Source organism: Anser brachyrhynchus (genome assembly GCF_964034855.1).
Source record: "Anser brachyrhynchus genome assembly, chromosome: 1".
Lineage (NCBI taxonomy): Eukaryota > Metazoa > Chordata > Aves > Anseriformes > Anatidae > Anser > Anser brachyrhynchus.
In genome coordinates, this window is record NC_137694.1 from 128,143,347 (window position 1) to 128,163,181 (window position 19,835).

The window sequence follows — 19,835 nt, forward strand, 5'->3', positions numbered from 1 at the left end:
GCCATCCCATTTCCTGGAAAGTTTTAACCCTGGAGGAGTGAAAGGCTGGAAGGAAACAAGTAATTCAGCATGAACTCCCAGGACAATGCTAGAGAAAACAGCAGTCTTGGGCTGCAAAAACAGAGAAGTATCAAAGTGGGGAAATAATCTTATTGTCCTACATGGGCTGGCAAGACAGACTGGAACACTGCGTGCCCTTCTGCTGTCCAGATTTTATAAACAATTTTGAACATTTGGACAGGGTGCAGAAAAACATCACAGCCATTTTTTTCTTTGTGTGGAGAGGCTTGAGAACTGGGGAGGAAAAAAACAAACAAAAAAAAATGCAGTGAGAGAATTGAAGAGCTTGATTTATTTAGTTTCATGAAAGATTACGGAAAGCTGATGGGATTACAGTATGAAACTACCTCACCATTAGAAAATGCTTGGTGCCAGAGAGATCTTCAGTCTACTGAAAAGAGGCAAAAGAAAAAGCAGACATTGGAAGATGTAGACAAATTCAGCAGCGACAGTGATTAACCACTGCAGCCAAGCAAGTAGCAGAGATAGTGGCTTCTCTGCCCCTTAACATCTTCAAGACTTGATGTTTTGGGGGAAGATACGCTTTAGCTTAATGTGAATTATGCTTTATCCCAGTGCAAGCTATTGAGCTTCGTATATGGGTAATGTAATTGGCTGTGATACTAAAAGGTCACAGGAGATAATCTAATGATTGCTCCTGGCATTGCATTCTGTACATTTAGGATAAGGATTTCCAAGCACTCTCAGACATGTGACAGCAAGGAGGTGCAGCCATTATCTACTGTTGCAGATAAAGTGAGGCACAGAAGATTAATTCCTCCATATCTAATTCATGTCAGAGTCTTACTGACTTGAACAGTGCTGCTTTATGAGCATAAAGCTTGCTAAACTTGATTCAAAGACTTGAAGAGTCTGATCTTTTGAATATGCTGAAAGCTCCTCTGCCCCTTTAATGTCAGTGACAGTGGGAGTTGCTCAGCATTGGCCAGAAGATGCTCAATAGTACAACTGAAAACAATTTGCAATGCATTTTCAGTGCAGATCCAGAAAGCAGCCCGAGACTGTAACCATTCACTGGGCCAAAGGAAGAAAAAGCTTGTCCTTCAAGTATGCCACAGTAAGTCTCTGTGAAAATCTCATGCAACAGCATGCTCTTCCTTTGGTTTTGGTAGCAGTAACCAGAACACATATTTGCTGCAGATTGCATGTTTATCATTCCCTAAAACACAATGATCTTCAGTTTCTTAGACCAAAATGCAGGAACTCTGCTTGTGGAAAAGGAGTTTGCTTGCCTGTAAACAAAGAAAGTGGACTTCTCTTTCAGTTCCTGAGCAATAAAGACTGTGTTCTTCACCTTCTCCTTAATATCCGTCTACAGCTAAAAGCGTCAGGTTTCTAAACTGATGAAAAGAGTAGTTAAAGAAGCTATTCACCCTCTTCAGCTATCAGTCACAAGCTTTGTTTCCTCTCCAGGTTCTGTGCTACCTCTGTGAAGAAGCAAAATCCAAGTTATCTTTTAGACATATGCAGCATATCCTCTGATGCTAGCAGTAGAACGTTTTAATGATCTGAGGAATTTCAGCCTAAAAGTAGAGAAAAAGGGGTATTTCATCACTGTTACCTTTTGAAAGCAACTTTTGCCCCCATAATCCACAGGGGCAACACAGGTGGTCATTTTGTTTCAGTGGGAGATGAGTGCGCATATGGGTACACATGGCAAATGCTTGGCAGTTTCACGCTGGGCACACTCAAACTAATCACATAGCACTTGTGTGTAAAATGTCGTTCCTTAAGCTCTGACATACTTACGGTTAATCTAATGTTCATTAAGTATGTCTAACTCTTAATCCCATACTTACTTCACACAAAAAAGCTATGTCAAAAGAGTCCTTGAAAAGCAACTGTAATCCAAGCGGTACCTGTGCTGCCAGGGGCATTTATTGAGGACTCCACCTGTGTCATAACGGCACTGCCCTTCTTCAAACTCCTAGTGCATTGGGTTTCAGAAACCAGGTTTATTGCAGTTTACAGAGTGATCTTGGACAGAAATGATTTTTCCAGGATGTGAGGGGGCGCACAGAAACCTTCAAAGCCACACTGCTGTTATGGAAATCACAGCTAGAACAATGTAATGTCTTAATTACAGTAATGTGAGCTTGCATGTTCCAAGAGTGGTTATCTGAGAATGGTTCGGAGTCAGCTGACTTTCATTCAGAGTATCTAGTTTCCAGATCCCTTTTTTCACAGCCTGGAGTTAAGTGAAGGAGGGTTAGTCTTATGGATGGAGGCCTACAAGGGCACAATGTTCTACCTCAAAATAAAATCAGTGGCCACAGCATCCAAAATTATGCACAATACTGTTATGATTGCTTGTCCAGTGGTAACTTCCCTGGCTTGCTACATGAAACTATGAGAATAATAGACTACAACAAAAACAATCCAGGTTATGAACTCTTCAAAAAGGAAAATCTGGTACATATATATATATTATTCTCATCAGTCTGGAAACCTGACCCCTACAGCTGGAGAGGTGAAGAGCCTTTATATCAAGTTATAAAAAAATAACTTATAATCTGTAAAATACAGTTCTACAAAAATTTCATCAACTAGCATATTTCAAAGCTGTACATATTTCCTGGAAACAAGACAAATACAGTCGAGCCCATATTATAATATTCTTAGAGTTATATCTCAGCACACTCTCCTGCAAAGACAGACATCTCTTGCTCCAGAAAGCAGTGTTTAATGTTTCAGTAAAACTTTATCTTGAAAAAGGATCCTTGGTTCTCTTGGCAGGTTTACTAGCACAGGCCACACTCCTGTGCTAATGCACCTGCCTTGCTCATATTTTAGATCTGCTTTGAATATCAAAGCCTCGGGAGAAGAGCTGAGCAACCTCTTGCCTGCGTGGAAAACACTGCAGATGCAAGCCTTAAGGGTAAAGAAGCCCAAGCATTGCTGCCTTCTGGCACCATCGTAATCCAACAGCAAATACATAATTTCAGGGCCTCATTAAATTCCTTTTTGCCTTTAAAATACAAGTTTTTTCTGAGAATATCCACTACTATACATCTTCAGCATATGCTACACCTTTCCTCTTCTAACAATTGATAGACAGCAATATTTGTTTATTTGTTTTTTGAAGCTCCATCAGTGTTTTTTTTTGTTTGTTTGTTTTTGTTTGTTTGTTTGTTGTTTTTTTAACTACCAGTTCTGTTAGTTGTTCTCTAGCACTTCTTACTATTTCAGGTGTTTGGTGGACTGTCTGATGTGTAGTTTGCAGTCCCCATCCCCAACAAACTCTTTTTAAAAAGTGAGCTGCAAATGATTGGTTTTTAAATGAAAGTTTGCTTTCAGGATTCCAAAAGAAGAAAATAGACTGTTTAAATATGTAATTTTCACTCCAACACAACTAAAAAAAAATTCTCACCACTGTACTTAGATACTTTTTAAAGAATATACCATCACTCTACTAACTCTAAGGCTCTTCTTCCTTTTCTTGCTGGTGGCTTTCAGAGGTTTGGAAGGGAAGCTGTCAGAGCCTAATGCAGTACCAAAAAAATATTTTAATACATTTCATAAACACCTATTTCAATTTCTAATGTATTATGGTTCAGATTCCTTCATTGTTCCTCTACTGTCCTCAAATGTAAATGGAAAAAACAAATTAGCATCAAAAGTTTTCAGAAATCTTGAAATGCTTAAGTCAATGACTGCCTTAATAAAGCCTTTTCCTTTGAGTCTAAAAGAAAGTAAGAAAAAAGAAAGGTGGCTTTCCCCATTTGCTGGGGAGGGATTAATGGAAATAACACAACAGGCACCGATGACCTTCCTTCACAAATATTCTGATATTTAATTTTTTTTTCTTTTCAATGAGCAAATGTGGCCATGCAAGAATAACTTCATTTTTGAATTTGAATGATTCAGGAGCATAGTTTTATCTTACATGTAGTTAAAATACAGATATATGAAAATAAGTCACTTTACTTGTAAATACATAGGTAAAAATATATACACTCCAGCAAATCTGGAGAGCATTGTTTGTCAAAACAGAAGCAAAAGTGTTAATTATGAACTAATTAAAACCCATTGTTCAACCTGAACCAACTGGAGATCCAAGTTGAAATGCATTTGGTCTCCCATATCTTGAGATTTCCTAACTACTGGCTTGTATGGATTTCTGGGGTGGCCTTCCTTTCACCTCTACTGTGAGAATTATTTTACTTTATATGCAATTGCATGCTCTTTGGGGAGGAACTGGAGTCCTATGTGCCACCCAGAAATTGAATACTTTAACTACCTGGCTATTAAAATCATTTAGAAGAACATTTAATGGCTTTGAAGGTTAAATATTTCATATTAAATGTTAGTTTCAACAGGAGAGACAAAAAAAGAGCCACTGTTTCAGATTCTACCATTTCACAATTAAGTTGTTATCCTGAGTTGAAAGGTCTGGATCCATATCCCTCCACACCCATTGCTAAGATAATCTCCCCAGTTTCTTACTCCACAAGGAGGTGCAAGGGAAATATGGTAAAGTTATTTCTCAAATTAATCTTAATTGTGTAAATTGTCTTGAATCAGCTTATATCATTTTTGAGAGAAGACTAATCAACCTTTCTTCACCTTCTTTCCTCTCCCTAGGAAAACCACACTCTGTACTGATGCAAATTACATAGCTAATCAGTACAATTTTTTCTCTTCTGTTGCCTATAGTGAATCTTCTGAATTTCACGAAAGCACATATTATTTTCAATTTCATGTATTTTGTATTCTCTCCTCAATCAGCCTTCCATTACCTTCTCACCTTCTTTCCATCACTTTCCCCATTATAAATAATAAGGTTACCAGAATCGTGTTACTGTAAGGACTCCCAATAATCACTCCAAGCATATTTCATCAAGGCAAATTCCTTATTCATGAAAACTAGGAAATAATGCAGAGTTCTAGACACAACTCATGTTGTCCTACCATCTGCTGTATCCTCTCTTCATTGGAAGGCTGAAGCATCCAAAATGCCAATGAATGTGGCTATTGATCCCTATTGATCCCTTTTGGAAGACCTTTTGCTGGCTTGCACAGTCTCAGGTATGCCCTAAATATAACAATTTCCATGTTTTTAAAACATTAACATCTATTTTTTAATAAAAATTCTTTTTTTTTTCCCTGTAGCTCCAGGAGCTCATTCCTCGGAATTGTCTCTGTGGAGCTGATGCCTTAATCAGGACTGTCTTTTTTTGAAAAACTGTTTTCCCACCCACCCAACTCCTACCCAACCTCCCCTCCCCCTCCCCCCTTTTTTTTTTGGAATGGCATTTAGTGATGATCAACACATCATTAATCAATTCAGGCAAACATCTTTCATATATGATACAACTAGTGTCCATCAGTCTACTTCTTAATGGCAATGTCCATCTCACTATGGTTAGACTAGTGACTCTTGAAAATAACTTGTTCATAATTATTAATTCCTCTGACACTGATAGAACATTTAATCATTGTGAATTAGTTTTTCATTAATGAGAATATAATTAATATGCATGTCCACAAGAATTCACAAAGGTTTAGTAATTAATCAATTCATATATTTTCTAGTTGCTAAGCAGCACAAATCAAGTAAACCAAACAAATGTTCCCAAACACCAAATTCATGAAAGGATGTTGTATTTTTACAAATAAATTCAATCAATATATTGACATTTTAGGTTTTACTCAACCCCCAGCCCAAGAAGAAATTCCCTCCATCCATTTTTCTGAATATTGATTTTGGCAATATGTAAGTTCTTATGGAAATGGCAGCTGAACAGCTGTGCTTACATTAATGCTTCCTAATGCTGCCCAGTGCCCTAATAGACAGCACATTTCCTAAATGAAAATGCTGTTTGTTTCCGTAATTTCAACATTTTGTAAATTCTTTGAGTTTGTGTATAAAAAAGATAAGCACACCATGTGAGTTCCTCCAAAAGTCAGCTAATCTAAATGTACACAAACTGTAACAAAAACAAAAGTCATCTTACAGTGATGTGAGAGTTCATAAAACTAATTTCAATAATAAACCTCAAACAATCTTTTAAGCAATACTCCGTCCAACTACCCACCCCAAAACACACACATATCCACCAGCACAATAGTTTAAACTACATTTAAACCAGAAGATTGTAAGAGCCCCAACTGTTACAGTGCAGAAGGAGCTCTGTGCTAAATGCCAGCATTAAGCTTTATTTCATTATATTAATACTTTCAACATGTACTTGCACATTTTTTCTGTTAGTCATGAAATGGAAAATCAGATGTCACAGCTTGATACATTTTTTTACAGTACAAACACCTCTGTCTGCAAGATTTCCAAAGTACAGTCCTACAGTTATTTTGGAATTTGGTATCTGCAGATATGAACATACCATCCTACTTCAGGTTACAGCCAAAAGACAGATTCCCTGCAAACCCAGGGGACTATTGTACCATGCATGGAGCAGCAGTGAGGTGTAAACCCCACTCCTGCTCCAGCGCAGAACTTGCAGAGAGATGCCGTTCGGGTCTCCCAAGAAGGGAGACATTGTGGGAATTCTGTGGCTCAGCTGCTGTGCTGCCTTAAAACCTCACTTAGGAACCAAAATGATCTCCTTTCTGTACTCATGGTTTCCCAAAATCACCCAGTTCAGATACAGCTTTCATTCTGAGCAGCCACAAAGCCTTTAGAAAGTCTTGGCTGCTCCACCTCTGATCCAGGTACTTCATTTTACCAAAAAGTAGTTGCCCAGAGAGATTTACTTGACTTGGGCCACTTCTGCCTTTTCTTACGCTCGGATGAATAAGTCATTATAAGAAAGATCTGGACTATTACAAAAATGTTTGGACCACTGAAAAGAGATCTATTTGCAGATGAAGAGACTAAGAAAAAAGAGTAAGCGCTGTTACTGTCTGCTGCTCGCTTGTTATCCAGGAAGAGCTATCCAACAAGAGGCTATTGGAAGGAATAACATAAATACCCTCTCTATTTTTTTTTAACAGTTGGTATTCTTCCTCTTATTCAGGACAGCTCTCAACCAGCTACCTCTTAAAAAAAAAATCACAAGACAGGTCCACTGAGACAGAACACCAGCAGTGAGCATCAGTGGCGACACTACAGACTTCATGGGCCACATCCAAGTCCTGACCAAGAGTCTGTCAATGTGTGTAAGAAGAGAGGCCAACTCTACCAACTCTATAATATAATGACTATAATATGTTACTCTATAATATAATACTCTATAATATAATGAAGTAACTCAAGCTAAAACACAAACACATATAGAGGCTGAAGTTACACCTTGTTACTTTGGCCACCAATACTGACTTCTACCATTTACTTTTTTCCTTTTTTTTTTTTTTTAATTACCAAGAATATATTTTGGAGAAATTATTAAATAAAATGATAATGATGAGATAACAAACGTTATATTAAATCAACTACTCTGCACCACCTGATGTTTCACATCTTTTCTCTTTTCTATGCTAAAGAGCAGTTCTTGCTGCCTGTTAAAGTAATTATCAGGCACTTCATTACACTCTTTTTTTGATATGGAGTTTCCATTAAGCAAATACTTCTCATTCAGATGTTTCTTTCTTTGTCTTGTGTTTTCCTAGCTAAGGATTAGCCACTTCTAAAGGGAATGCCGTAAGAAAACCACATAAAAATGTGGCTTAGCGTGATGTCCTTGATTAGGCACGGTAAAAGGAGGAAATTAAGAATGAGAATCACAGCTTGCTACTCTGTATTTAATTAGATCTGGCTTATATGTGGCTAAGGTTCATGAAGGATGTGCAGTTTTCTAACACAGCCTTATTCTGGCGGCAGAACAATTAGAATGCAAAGTGTAACTTAAAACAGGCTCTAGCAATATTTCTTCCTTAGGTTGTGACATCTTCAGCAGATTTTAAAACAGCAGTCATCAGATTATATCCTATGCTGAAATTCCAAAATCATACTCTGAAACTGCCTGCACCTTTCAAAATACTTAATGATGGGGAAATTGAATACAGTGTAACTGAAGAAGAAAAGTGGAAAAGGGCTTTGATGACTACAAACATGCGCATACAAAAACTAATAGAGAAATAAATGCTACATTTACGCACAACATCCTAAAGATGATCTCTGTTCTGTGGTGAACAAACAGGAGGCTAATAGGTGAACTAATAGGTCAATAGCATGCCTAAGGTGTGTTACGCTCAGGAACACTGACAGCATGTGTGACATGGTTTTAGTGAAGATGATAAAATTCTAGCAGTTTTTTCCTCCCTAGCAATAATTGTAACCCTTTTTTCCCAGTTGGTCTGCAGAGCTTCCTGGTGAGGAGGCCTTGCTGCAGAGTATAGTGCTAAGTCAAATAACATACAGATTAAAATACCTGTCTTCCTACACACTTCCACACCAGGCTATTTTTTCTGCAGACACACATCCTCAAACAGTCTTCTCTTTCACTGATGATAGTTCAGGTACTGCAACAGAAACCTAAATGGCAACTTGAAGGAAACAGGGAACCCAAACAGCCATCTCCGGAAGGCTACAAATTGCCTCCTGCCAAGAGCTAGCTAACTATACTGGAAAATATCACTGTTTTTGCCTTCTTATATTCCTTTCCTGCAATCGTCTGCTGTCAGAGACAGAGTGCTGTCCTAGGCTGATGCTTGTCTGGATCTGGGACAGATATTTTTCAACGTGCATGCTGTACTCCTGCACTCTGGTCTACCGGTCTATGGCAAGGAAAAGGTGGTTCAACCCCTGCCACCTTTTCCTTTGGTATAAGAAGTATCCTTTTGTCTCATGGTTCTTAAATTGTAGAGTCAAAAGTAATTGTTTGCTTCCTCCCAAATTCTGTTTCTGTTATACATCATTTTCTCTCAATGTTATTGTCAATAAAAACAACAAAAATACATATAAAAGAGAACAGGAAGTTGTCCTGTTGGATATCCTGCAATAATCAGAAAAGAGTGTGGAGTCTTTACTCGTTTCAGCATCAGCCACTTAACAAGCAACACCGAAAAGTCAACTAAATACTTTCAGAAATGTCATATTTACCCTTTAGTTTGAGGTCCACATTGTGCCGCAGCCAAGGATAAACACCGTAGTTTGACATGTCTTCAGGAATAGGGTGATTATATATCCAGCCATCACATGCAAATCGATAAAAGTTCTCGCAAGGATCTACAGACTGATTTATCTTGCCTAAGATGGCAGCAGCTGTAAGAATAAATAAATAAATAAATAAATAAATAAATAAATAAATAAATAAATAAATAAATAAATGAAGAGATACCACATAAATTTTATGGAACATTTTTACCTAAATAAAGAATGCCTACATGAGAAGCAGAAAAAGAATGAAATATCTGTGCAATGAATGCTCTTGAGTGTTGTAAGAGCAATGACCACTGAACCTACTGGAACATGACCTTCTGGAGCCAGATACCTGAACAGAGACTGTCCTTTGTTGCCATGACAGAATTAAATCCCTGAGGAATATAATATCAATACATATCAAACAGACTGTTAACTTACCAAAAATTATGCACTGTTTACCTTCAGCTGAATAGCTGCAAGTTCGGATCTGCCATTCAATGGAAGAGATAACTAGTATATTCAGCTCAGTTTTGTGACTGCCTTCCCCAGCAGTATTGCAGGTGAGACCAGTTAGAGACAGATCAGTCTGACAAGTTTGATAAAATAACTTTTGCATGTATAATCAAATGATCATGCATTATAGAGATTCTGGCATAAGTCTACATGAGTAAAATAACAGAGAATATGGAGATAATGTACATCTTTTGGCTAAACGACCATGTGCTTTGAGGCTTATCCAAATAACTGATTAAATTTCTTAGCAGGAAATCTGATAACTTTTACAGAATTTATGGTACAATTTCTATTATCCAGTATTTTTACTTAGAATAGCTCTTCCTAAGATATTTCTGTTTCAGCTGAAGTTCCATCCTAATGTTAGAAACTCTCAAATTGAGTACATTGAAGACATTTTGGTCCTTGGCAATTTTCTATGACTCCTGAAAAGCTGTTCTTCAAGGCAGAGCTCAATCCCTACCCAGTACACCCTCAGCTAAAACACTCAGGTCCTGTAGGTGTCCAAGTCTGCCTTGGTGTAAAATACCACATTCTGCAGAGTCTACAAAAAAATCTATGTTACTTCATGTGCACAAGAAAGCCGATTCCAACTCAAACTTGTAAAATGACTTTTTTTTTTCCGTCCTGAAGCTCAAGATGAAGTCCACACACTTCACACATATTTTTTTTTCTTTTTTCTTTTTCTTTCTTTTTTTGGGGAGGTAGGGGGAGTGTGGGTGGTGGAGTGTTATTTGTTTGTTTGTTTTGATTAGTCATCCTACTTAGATATATGCAATCTTCCAAAAATTAGCTATGGACAGCATTGCCCAGGGTGGCTGAGAGTACAGTCAGCACAGCACAGATGGAAGCCAAGTGACATGAAGTGTCAGGGCAATCTTGACATCTACAGATTTTTCACAGTATATATTTAGTCCACAGAATTTTGCCCATATTTCAAAACAAGACAAACATCTCACTGTATTATCTTAATGGTTCAGAATGGAAATAAATATTCGTAGAAGTTCACATGATGTCCACTTCGTTTCTGTTGAAATGGCTCTAGGGCCAGATTTCCAGACGTGGTAACAATAGTTTGATCTTTGATCTTGTTACATTCAATGAAAGACTGTCATTGATTTAGTGGGAGAAAAACTGTCAAAATGACAAGGACAAAATGGGTCTCTTAGGTGCTACCAAACTGCATCTCTTTAGCTCTCATTTCATACTAATAGATGTCCAAGCTTTGTAAGGATTATCACATGTATCTCTGTGTGGGGAAAAGAGCCTGCCAATATGAAAATATGGTTACAGATTTTGAGTCATAGTTTCCACGTTACAGGTGTGCACATCTGTGTACGATCTGGCCCTAAAGTACCTCTGTGCAGAATTCATTTGCCAATTTTCTGATTACTGGAAGGAACAAACCAAATACACCTGAAGGTTGAGTCACCCACTATTTGGTTCCTCTATTTAAAAAAATAAATAAATAAACCCTACAGGAAACTTTGAGTTAACCTGGATAGAATAGAGATAAAATGATTAAAAATATGAAGTTGAATTGCAGAAAATAAACAGATCTATAGTAATTTAGACCTTGACTCTTTTTTTCAAGTTTTTTTGTTTGTTTGTTTTGTTTTGTTTTGTTGTATAACTGTCATTGTTAATGAACTTTATGAGTGAAAAGAACTGTGGAAAAAAATAAAATGGTATAAACATCTCATTAACATACTGTGATAATGATATATAATAGATGAGAGAAAATTGTTGCTTACCAGCTTCAGTGCATTCTGAAGTCAAACAGTATTGTTGCTTCGGGTGAAACTTTATAAGACCTTGGCTAACTGCAAAATGGAAAACCATAATGAGACCATTTGTCATGAATTTTGACCATTTGAGCCAAATATTGTGTATCTGATCATTCAAATGTCAGTGTAAGCTCTGGCCCTAATGCATCTCTGGCTGCATTGATTTAGAACACTTATAATGTGCATTAAGTAAATACTGCAACTCCTAAAAAATTATTTTCCCCTCCTGTACGTGCTTCCACCTCTCTTTCCTCCGTCTTTGCTCTTGGGCAGCATGGAACAAGAACTGTCTGTCTCTCATAGTACATTTGCACAACACCTGGAGCAACAGCACTCCACTTAGGAATGGTGAGCACCACCACGATACAAAAAATCCATCCCTCCAGAGATATACCTTTCCCAGCTGGCAGCTTACCATGGAGCTACCTAGCCATCTTCTGCAGGGCTTTCCATGCTGCACCTCCTCCTGCAGCAGTGCTGCACTGTCTGGCCCCCCCCAGCACCCATGGGACACCTTCAGCATCCCCTAGTCTGGAATAACTTAGAGGGCAACAAATGGAGTAATAACCCTGGTTTATAAGCCACAGAGCATCTTCTGTGTGAACTGGCCCCCAAAGGTACTGGAATTTTATTTGCTTCCAAAAATCGCACTGACAAGACCTATGAAATTCTCAGCTAATTTTGGTTATCTTTCAAAAATATGCATTACCATTGCCACCAAAACTTAAGTATAGGAATCACTAATTTCAGACCCTGCTGTCAGGCAGCAAATATGCAGACATTTAATGCTTGGGATGAGGATGGGAAAGAGTCCCAAGGGGCAGATGAAATAAGATTCAGTAGATGTGCTTAGTAGACTTAAACATCTCACAACTTCCATTATCTTATTAACTCAGTCCATGGCAAAACCAAAAATAAAAACCAAACCAAAGAGTAAGAGGGTATCATGGGTATTTCAAGGTATCATAACTTTAACTGTGCTGCTGATGATAAAGCAATTTCTCCTGTGGTATTAAATTGTTCAAAAAGACATGAAGATGTGAAATAGGATTTCAGCACTGGAAAACTTTACAGTTAAAAACAAATAATAATTAAAAAACAAACAAACAAACTTAAAGCTAGAAATTAATATTAAGATTTTTCATATCATCCAAATTCACAGTTTTAGTGACAGCTAAGGATAGAACAGTCTGGATTTCACTCAGACTTTCTTAGAAACTAAGACTGTAAAACTATTTCTAGACTACTTTACCAAAACTTGCATTGACTCAGTGAAATACATCTTAAAAACTACTACTAGTTAATTTGACAATTAGCCAAGAAAGGCACTAGAGTTTGACACATAAAAAAACTGCAAATGGAACTTTGAAGTACAGTAGGAAATAGAGAAGCGCAGATCTACAGAATACAGTTTTGAGCTTCTCTATTTTATTTTACAAATAATGGATAATGTGCTTATTACTGAATTGTTTTTCAAAAGCATTTTACTCCTCCCATTCATGGAGATTTGCTTTCTCCCTCTTTAAAGTTAGCTTTTAAGAACTCATCCAGGTCTTGAAGACTTGCTAGATTTTTCTCTTAACAAAGCAGAAAAAGGAAGGATATTTCCAGACAACCTTTAATTGTTTTGCACTTGATGAAAACTGAGGGAGAATGAAAACAAGGCAGTAAAGCTAAAAAATCCAAAGCAGACATCATGGTTCTTATACTTGTAAACAAAGAAAAATATAGTTTCAAATGTCTTTGTTCTATTTACAAATTTCTCATCAGAGCAAATTTTTTAAAAATTTAAATAAAATTTACCTGCTTTTGTTCTCTTGATTTTTTTTTCTTTTCCCTGTATTATAAGAATCAATCATTACATTACTACCTACAGTTGTGATGTTAACCTACACATTTTACTTACACTTGTGCTGGCCCTGGGGGGGGCAAAACCCCACTACAGAGATGAAAATGTTGGTCTGTCTGCTTTACTGCTGCCAGGCCATGAGGCAGGCTGCACTACCTGCCTCCATCAGTAGCCTACCTTCTTCCACCACGGCCTACCTTCTTCTACCCTACTCTTATTCAGGGCAGGGGGCATTTTTGCTTTTAATCTTGCCTGAGAAATGGTGAAATTGGAGGAAATCTTTTTTGTGTGTGTGATTTCAGAACCACAGCTCCTCACGAGGTGCCACCATGACCAAGTGGCACGGTGATGGCACAGCTTGCCCGGAGGACCCGGTCCTCCCCAGCCCTCACCTCCACAGTGGCTCTGCAGCATCCAAGGAGAGCCATACGCAGTGGGAAAACATGAAACACCCTCCTGCCTGCGCTACAGACATACAGAAAACAGCAGGAAAGTGTCAGAGAGCCCTGACCTGTGCTTTGATGCCAAAGCTACAAGCAAATAACGTTCAATAAAAACGCATCATTCTCCTAGATAGAGTCAAGAGAACTCTAAGAAGAACATAAAAGAGAAGTAGGAGAAAGTTATGTTACACTTCTCAGACTGAAAAAAATGAAGGGGAATTGTTTCAGGTCCACCAAAAACACCAAGTTTTTGCAGATTAAATAAAAATTCAAGAAAAAAAAGGTCATCTTCAGATGCCTGAAATGTTTCACATGACCATTAATAGTGGCTTCCTTTTCTACAGTTTTACAAACCTGAAAAAGAGTTAAACTCAAACTTACAAAAAAAAAAAAGTGTCAAAATGAAACACTAGAAGATTTCATTGACAAACTGTTAAAACAGAACAGTTCAATTCTTTTCCATCATTCCTTTTGGTTGAAATCTTCAGACAATTTCAAAACAAAACCTTAAAAACATTTTGGTTGACCCAAGGCCAGTATTTTTATTTTCTTAGCTATTATGCAAATGAAAATTCTTATGCTGAATCCCCGGTTACAGAAAAGGTCTCGGCACACTTACAAAGCTGTCTATAAAAATTATCTGTTCTTGAATTTTCATGTCTGGTCTATGGGCAAAAGACATCTCCAACAAGCCATGTTGTTAAAATTTCTATTGCTTTCTACAAGAAATAAATATACAAACAGACAACTGCTAAAAAAGAAATAAGGTCTCTCCATTACTGTCTGGTGTTTGGTATCATATTAATTAAGAGAAAAACATTATTTTTTATATAGAATCAATATTTTAGGCTACCAAAATGAGGATCCAATCTTCCTCACATTTATAAAGGGTTTTATTGAACTAAGTGGCATTCTTTCTATACACAATAGTTACTTAAGTGTGTTTGTAGAATTTATTCTACACCAGAAAAATACTGAGTGAGAGCCTGCTGCTTAAAATATTCTATAGAAAACTTAACACCATTTTCTCCGTTGTGATTACTAATGAAGCATACCTTGCACACAGCATCATAAAAGATTGGAGGGAAGCAAAAGATAGTCTTAGAGGTTAAGTTCCCTCAAGTCCATGGAAATTGGTGTTGATTAAAGAAATGAAAAGTTTGTCTAAATTGTTCTAAAAAGGATCTCTCTGCAACCTTTTACAAAATATTGCTTTCTATTCACTGTCTGGCGGTTTCTGGGTGCATTTTTAGGTGTAGATATATGCTTCCATGCGATATTCCAAGAAAAGCCATCTATAAATGATTCCAAATCCCAGAGAGAAAAATCTATTTCCTTCTCTATTTTGTCCAGTTACAGCTAATAAATCTGATCAAAATGTTTTAGTTTAATCCCGGGTGCACCTCTTATGATTTTTGCAAAGACGCCTTTGCAGTTCATCATAGAAAAACAGAAACATCTAAATAATGTGCAAGCGTATGCGTTATTGAAGCTTTCTACAGGAATTTTAGTCGAGCCCTAATGAAAACCAAATGAAGGATAACCCAAAAGACTGCATAAAATGTGTGCACTACAGATTGATTTTCAGGAAACAGAGAATTTTAGTCCACATTGGTCACAAACTGCCAGTTTGCAATGTCTTACCAATATGCATAATTTTACCCTTTTCTCCCCATTCTGTGAAAGAATCCAACTCTAGCTAGAACACATCGAACTGAGTATTCAAATTTAAATTCAGCTTTCAAAAGTTACATGGGCTCACATTGCAGCTTCTAGCTCTAGTGTTCCCCATAACAAATCTCTTTGCTGATGCATTTCCATTTTACGGTAAAAATAAAACAAGGAAAAAGAAGAGGAGACTGGGATTGTCACCAAAACATAGCGTACAGCACAAACACCCACACCAGGCGGGCAGGCTCAGGAGGGCTATGTTCACCCTCGCCTAGACATTCTCACTTACCCAAGAAAAGTGCAGTGCCAAGCGCAATGGTGCCAGCCACGAACACACCAAGGGCAATCCGAGTGGCTTTGTTGGCTGCTCTCCTGGTCTCTGATACTGTCTCCCCTTCCATCAGGATGGGATGAGATGTGCTCACTCTCAATGAAGTCTGGTTTTGCTCCACTGCAGTTTTATCAGGAGCTCAACTACTCAGAAGCTGCATCCATCAGCTCTCCTCCTCCTCTCTTCTATTTAGAACTTCAGGTTTCTGTCGTGAACCATTTCCTAGGCACTTCCTGCTCTCTCCCTCTCCAAGGAAAATCAAGCACTCATATAAAAAGCTGTCTTCTGCACTTCCCTCTGACCAGACCTAGGGAAGGCAAGCAGTGACCACTCTACTTACAGCTCCTGCTGCCTGTAAAGTCTCTACGAGCCAATCGCTCAGCAGTCCCCTTTATCAAGAGTTCAGAGCACAAGGATTTCACAATGTTGCTGAACAGACGTTTTAGTTATTCTAACATAGTTGTAAAGCCGTTACAATCAAAGCAGGATTTCTGACAACTTTTACAAGCACGAGACTGATGGAAGGTTTTCGTTTTCTCTTGCGCTTGTTTTACAAACCTAATTATTTGCTGACTGAAGTTCCCTCTTCTTAAACCATTGCTACTGCATCATTTGATTTTTACCAGAAGCAATATTCACCCAGTGGGCAAATTCCTTTTTAAAGCTTCCTAAGAGCTCTTAGAATATCATGTAGCATTTTATTTTGGGAATTTGGTATGTGATACTTTGTGCCAAAAATCACAGTCATGCAGCACAAGGCAATAATCAGCACAACCTACAGAATACTGCTGTTTTAAGAGCTGGATTTTATTTTATTTTCCAGGCAAGATATTTCAGTATTGCTCATATGCAGTGAATTATAGGAGAGGATCCTTTGCTTCCAACTCAAGTACCACTATGAACTTAGTGCAAAGTATCTATTTGGCACTTCCAAGATGGAGATGAGTAAAAGGAAACAAACAAACAGACAATCAAACAAAAAAAAAAACTTATTTGTATGGATTTCTCAATTTCAGGCTGAGACTTGACGATCCTCTCTCTAGGTAGCAAGGTTTCCCTGTTCAATCCATAAGAAAGTTCATCATTTCAGAGTGAATTCTCTGACATGGCTGTGACATTCAGCCCTCTGAAGTGCTCTTAGTTCCTCCAGAGACAGACTCTCATGTAAAACATAAGGATGCAGGGAGAGGCAGTGCCATGTCCAAGCTCCCAACGGTTTATGTGTCTAAGTCACTTCTATGCTGAGTTTTTATCTCATCCCCCTCCAACCCTGATTAAAAAAAAAAAAAAATTGCAAAAGGAGAGAAGACAGACAAAGGGTATGTGAGGTAACAAAGGTTACCAGTCTGGAGACCAAATTGTTTCTCCTTATGAGTGATTTATCCAAGTTGTCCTGGATCCCAGATGGGCATAAAGGGAAAACCCACTCCTTCCATATGAAGAAGTGGATTTTGAAGGTCCTGCAACCCTCTCAATAGCTGGGATAGGGTAATACAAGGAAAGCACCCCCATTGCTGACCCTGTCCCCCTTTGCCAATAAGACCTAGAAGGGTATTTTCATCTCCTCTCAGTGAAGACAAGGAAAAAGCATTTTTTTCTTTTCACCTGCTTATTTGTCTCTTATTTATCCCACAATTCATGATGTCCAACAGCTGAGGAAGAAGAGGGAAATGATGATGACATGGAACCAGGAGGACCATATACCACTTCCCCAGGGGTGTTTAAGGAAAGGCTGGATGTGGTACTTACGGACACGGTTCAGTGAGTGATATTGGGGGCAGAGGGATGGTTGGACCAGATGATCTTGGAGGTCTTTTCCAACCTTAATGATTCTATGATACCTTCCCGTACAAGAGTTCCCTTTCATGAATGAATGACTCCAAGGGCATGAGCAGATCCCTGGTTTCAAATGATCACTGGCACAACTCTGTCACCAGCACAGACTTGAGAATGTATGTTTAAGCAACATCGATGCTATTGAGTCCTCATATAGAAATCACTAGGGGTCTCAAAGGGTAGGGAGTTGACACAGAAAATGCATGGACACGCTGTGATCTCACCATTTGATCAAATTTGCCCATGACACAAACATTAAGTAAACCTCAAAAGGAAGCTCTTGGCAAGGATTTGTGTTTGTATGAGTTTTCCTTCCACATCAGTACTGAACAAATGATGGTGCAAATACTGAACGTTTAATAGACCTATGAATACCTTCTGTCAGCTTTATATCCTTTCAACTGACCAACACTAAACGAGCATATCCCTAACTCACTTGAATTCCCCCACAATTTATAACTTAAAAGTTTGGCTCCCTTGGGGTTAATTATTTACAGCCTAGCATGTGTGAATACCGTGTTCTATTAGTGTTTCACTGACAGCGTTTCACTTTCAAGATAAGATCTCGGCACTGATCCTGTCGGAGTTTAAGAGGCGTTTGGACTGTTCACTTAGCCATATGGTATGAATTTTTGGGTGGACCTGTGTGATGCCAGGAATTGGACTCGATGATCCTCCTGGGTCCCTTCCTACTTGGGTATTCTATAATTCTCTTTCTAGGACAACACCAGGCAAGAAACAAGGAATAGCTTTCAGCAGTGCAAAGCAGCAGTGATTTATTTCCCAGCTCTCCTTGGGAAGATTGCAGAGGGAAGATGGAAAAGGGAGACTGGGAAGCAGATTAGAGGTAGAGTCTGGACAATTCAGACCCTTTTCCAAAGAGGAACCTTAGCCAAAGCAATGCTGAGGGCTATGGGAGCATGGAGGTATACCAACAAGAACCAGCCGGCTACAAGTACAGGATGCCTCTGGAGAGTCAGTCCCAGGCAGCATGCGATCCTTCCGGCAAGGGACTCACAAATCAGCTGCCAGCACATGAATGACTCCTCTATGCTGGGGTTTGTGGGCTTATTTACACTGTGGCATCATGTAAGTGTCCTTCCCTGTGTTTAGGAGAGCCTGGTTGTAGTCAGTAATTTATTTTGGTTTCTCCAGCATGTAAGGAAATACAAAATTAGAGCTAAAACTCAAACAGCTGCAGGCAACAGCTGCAAAGGTTCATTTCTGGCAGTAGTTGAAAAGTATATGGAGCACATGTGAATCAGCTTCTGATACTGCTGATCAGTAACAGAAGTTCAATGTTGCACTTGAGACACTTTCCTGATGGATTTCGTTGCCCTGTTCATCATAACTCCAGCAGCAATTTGGCAGGTACCCAGTACCTGCCATGCTTGCAACTGCTAGAGTGGCTAATAGCACTCCTGGCTACCACAGTCCAATAAGATATTTAATGAGACTGTGCACAGACTCTGTTAAGTGTTCATAAAACACTGAATGGACATAGGAAAAAGATCTAGTACTTAAATGCAACACACTCTGAATTAGAATCATAGGATCATTACTATTCTTTCACTCAGAATTGCCTCTGACTGAGACCCCGCTCAAACAATGGGATCACTCTGGCACTTGCAACAGCGCTAGGACAATGTACAAACATTTCCACCCAAATCCATACGTAAAAGAGCTGGCAAGCCGTCTGGTACATGTTCCAGGCTGAACCACAGCAAAAACGTCCCAGCTTCTAGAAGAATTCTGTCTACATGTGTAAGCGTGCATGTACACATGCATACGGATGCACACTCACAAATACAAGTACTCATGCATTACCTTTCTGTTTTACAAGCAGACACAATCCTCACTTCCATAGACTACACCAGTCAGGCAAGAGTTCTGATCAGAGCTGAAACTGATAGCACTATGTCAACTTCTGTCCATGCAGCTTAGTTTAAAGTAAGTTCCCATTTCTTGAGGTTTGATTATCAGATACCTTTGATAAACTTGCCAAACCCCACATTTTGCCTAGTTTTCACTGGAAACAGTCAAAACCAGAATTATGTATGCTGTCACTGAACACCCAGAACAACAAAACAGCCTGAGGTTGACATGTATTCAGCTCAAGCTCACTGAAAGTCTTGCTCGGGCTCATTGGAAAACATTTTGTCTTTCTTGCACTTAGGTAAACTTTAAATCATATTAAAACAACTGCTGATACTTTTTATGGAGACAGAAAAATCAGTTCAGATTTCAAGGCAACAAAGGACAAAATAACACACGTAGAACACAT

The 19,835-nt window shown here is 38.5% G+C and overlaps 1 protein-coding gene across 2 annotated transcripts in view; it reads right to left on the reverse strand.

Moving 5' to 3' along the window:
- The window catches only part of PHEX (phosphate regulating endopeptidase X-linked), a 102,539-nt gene extending 86,077 nt beyond the window's left edge, over window positions 1-16,462 (reverse strand). The window contains exons 1-3 of one of the 2 annotated variants that reach the window (XM_080556249.1): window positions 15,674-16,459; window positions 11,389-11,457; window positions 9,080-9,241 (exon numbers count right to left, since the gene is read on the reverse strand). In XM_080556249.1, the coding sequence (XP_080412375.1) occupies window positions 9,080-9,241; window positions 11,389-11,457; window positions 15,674-15,785 (343 nt within the window). In that variant the 5' untranslated portion in view covers window positions 15,786-16,459. Of the gene's footprint in view, window positions 1-9,079; window positions 9,242-11,388; window positions 11,458-15,673 lie in introns of both variants that reach the window. The other variant, XM_080556250.1, reaches the window with a different exon arrangement.
- Window positions 16,463-19,835: the final 3,373 nt, after the last annotated feature.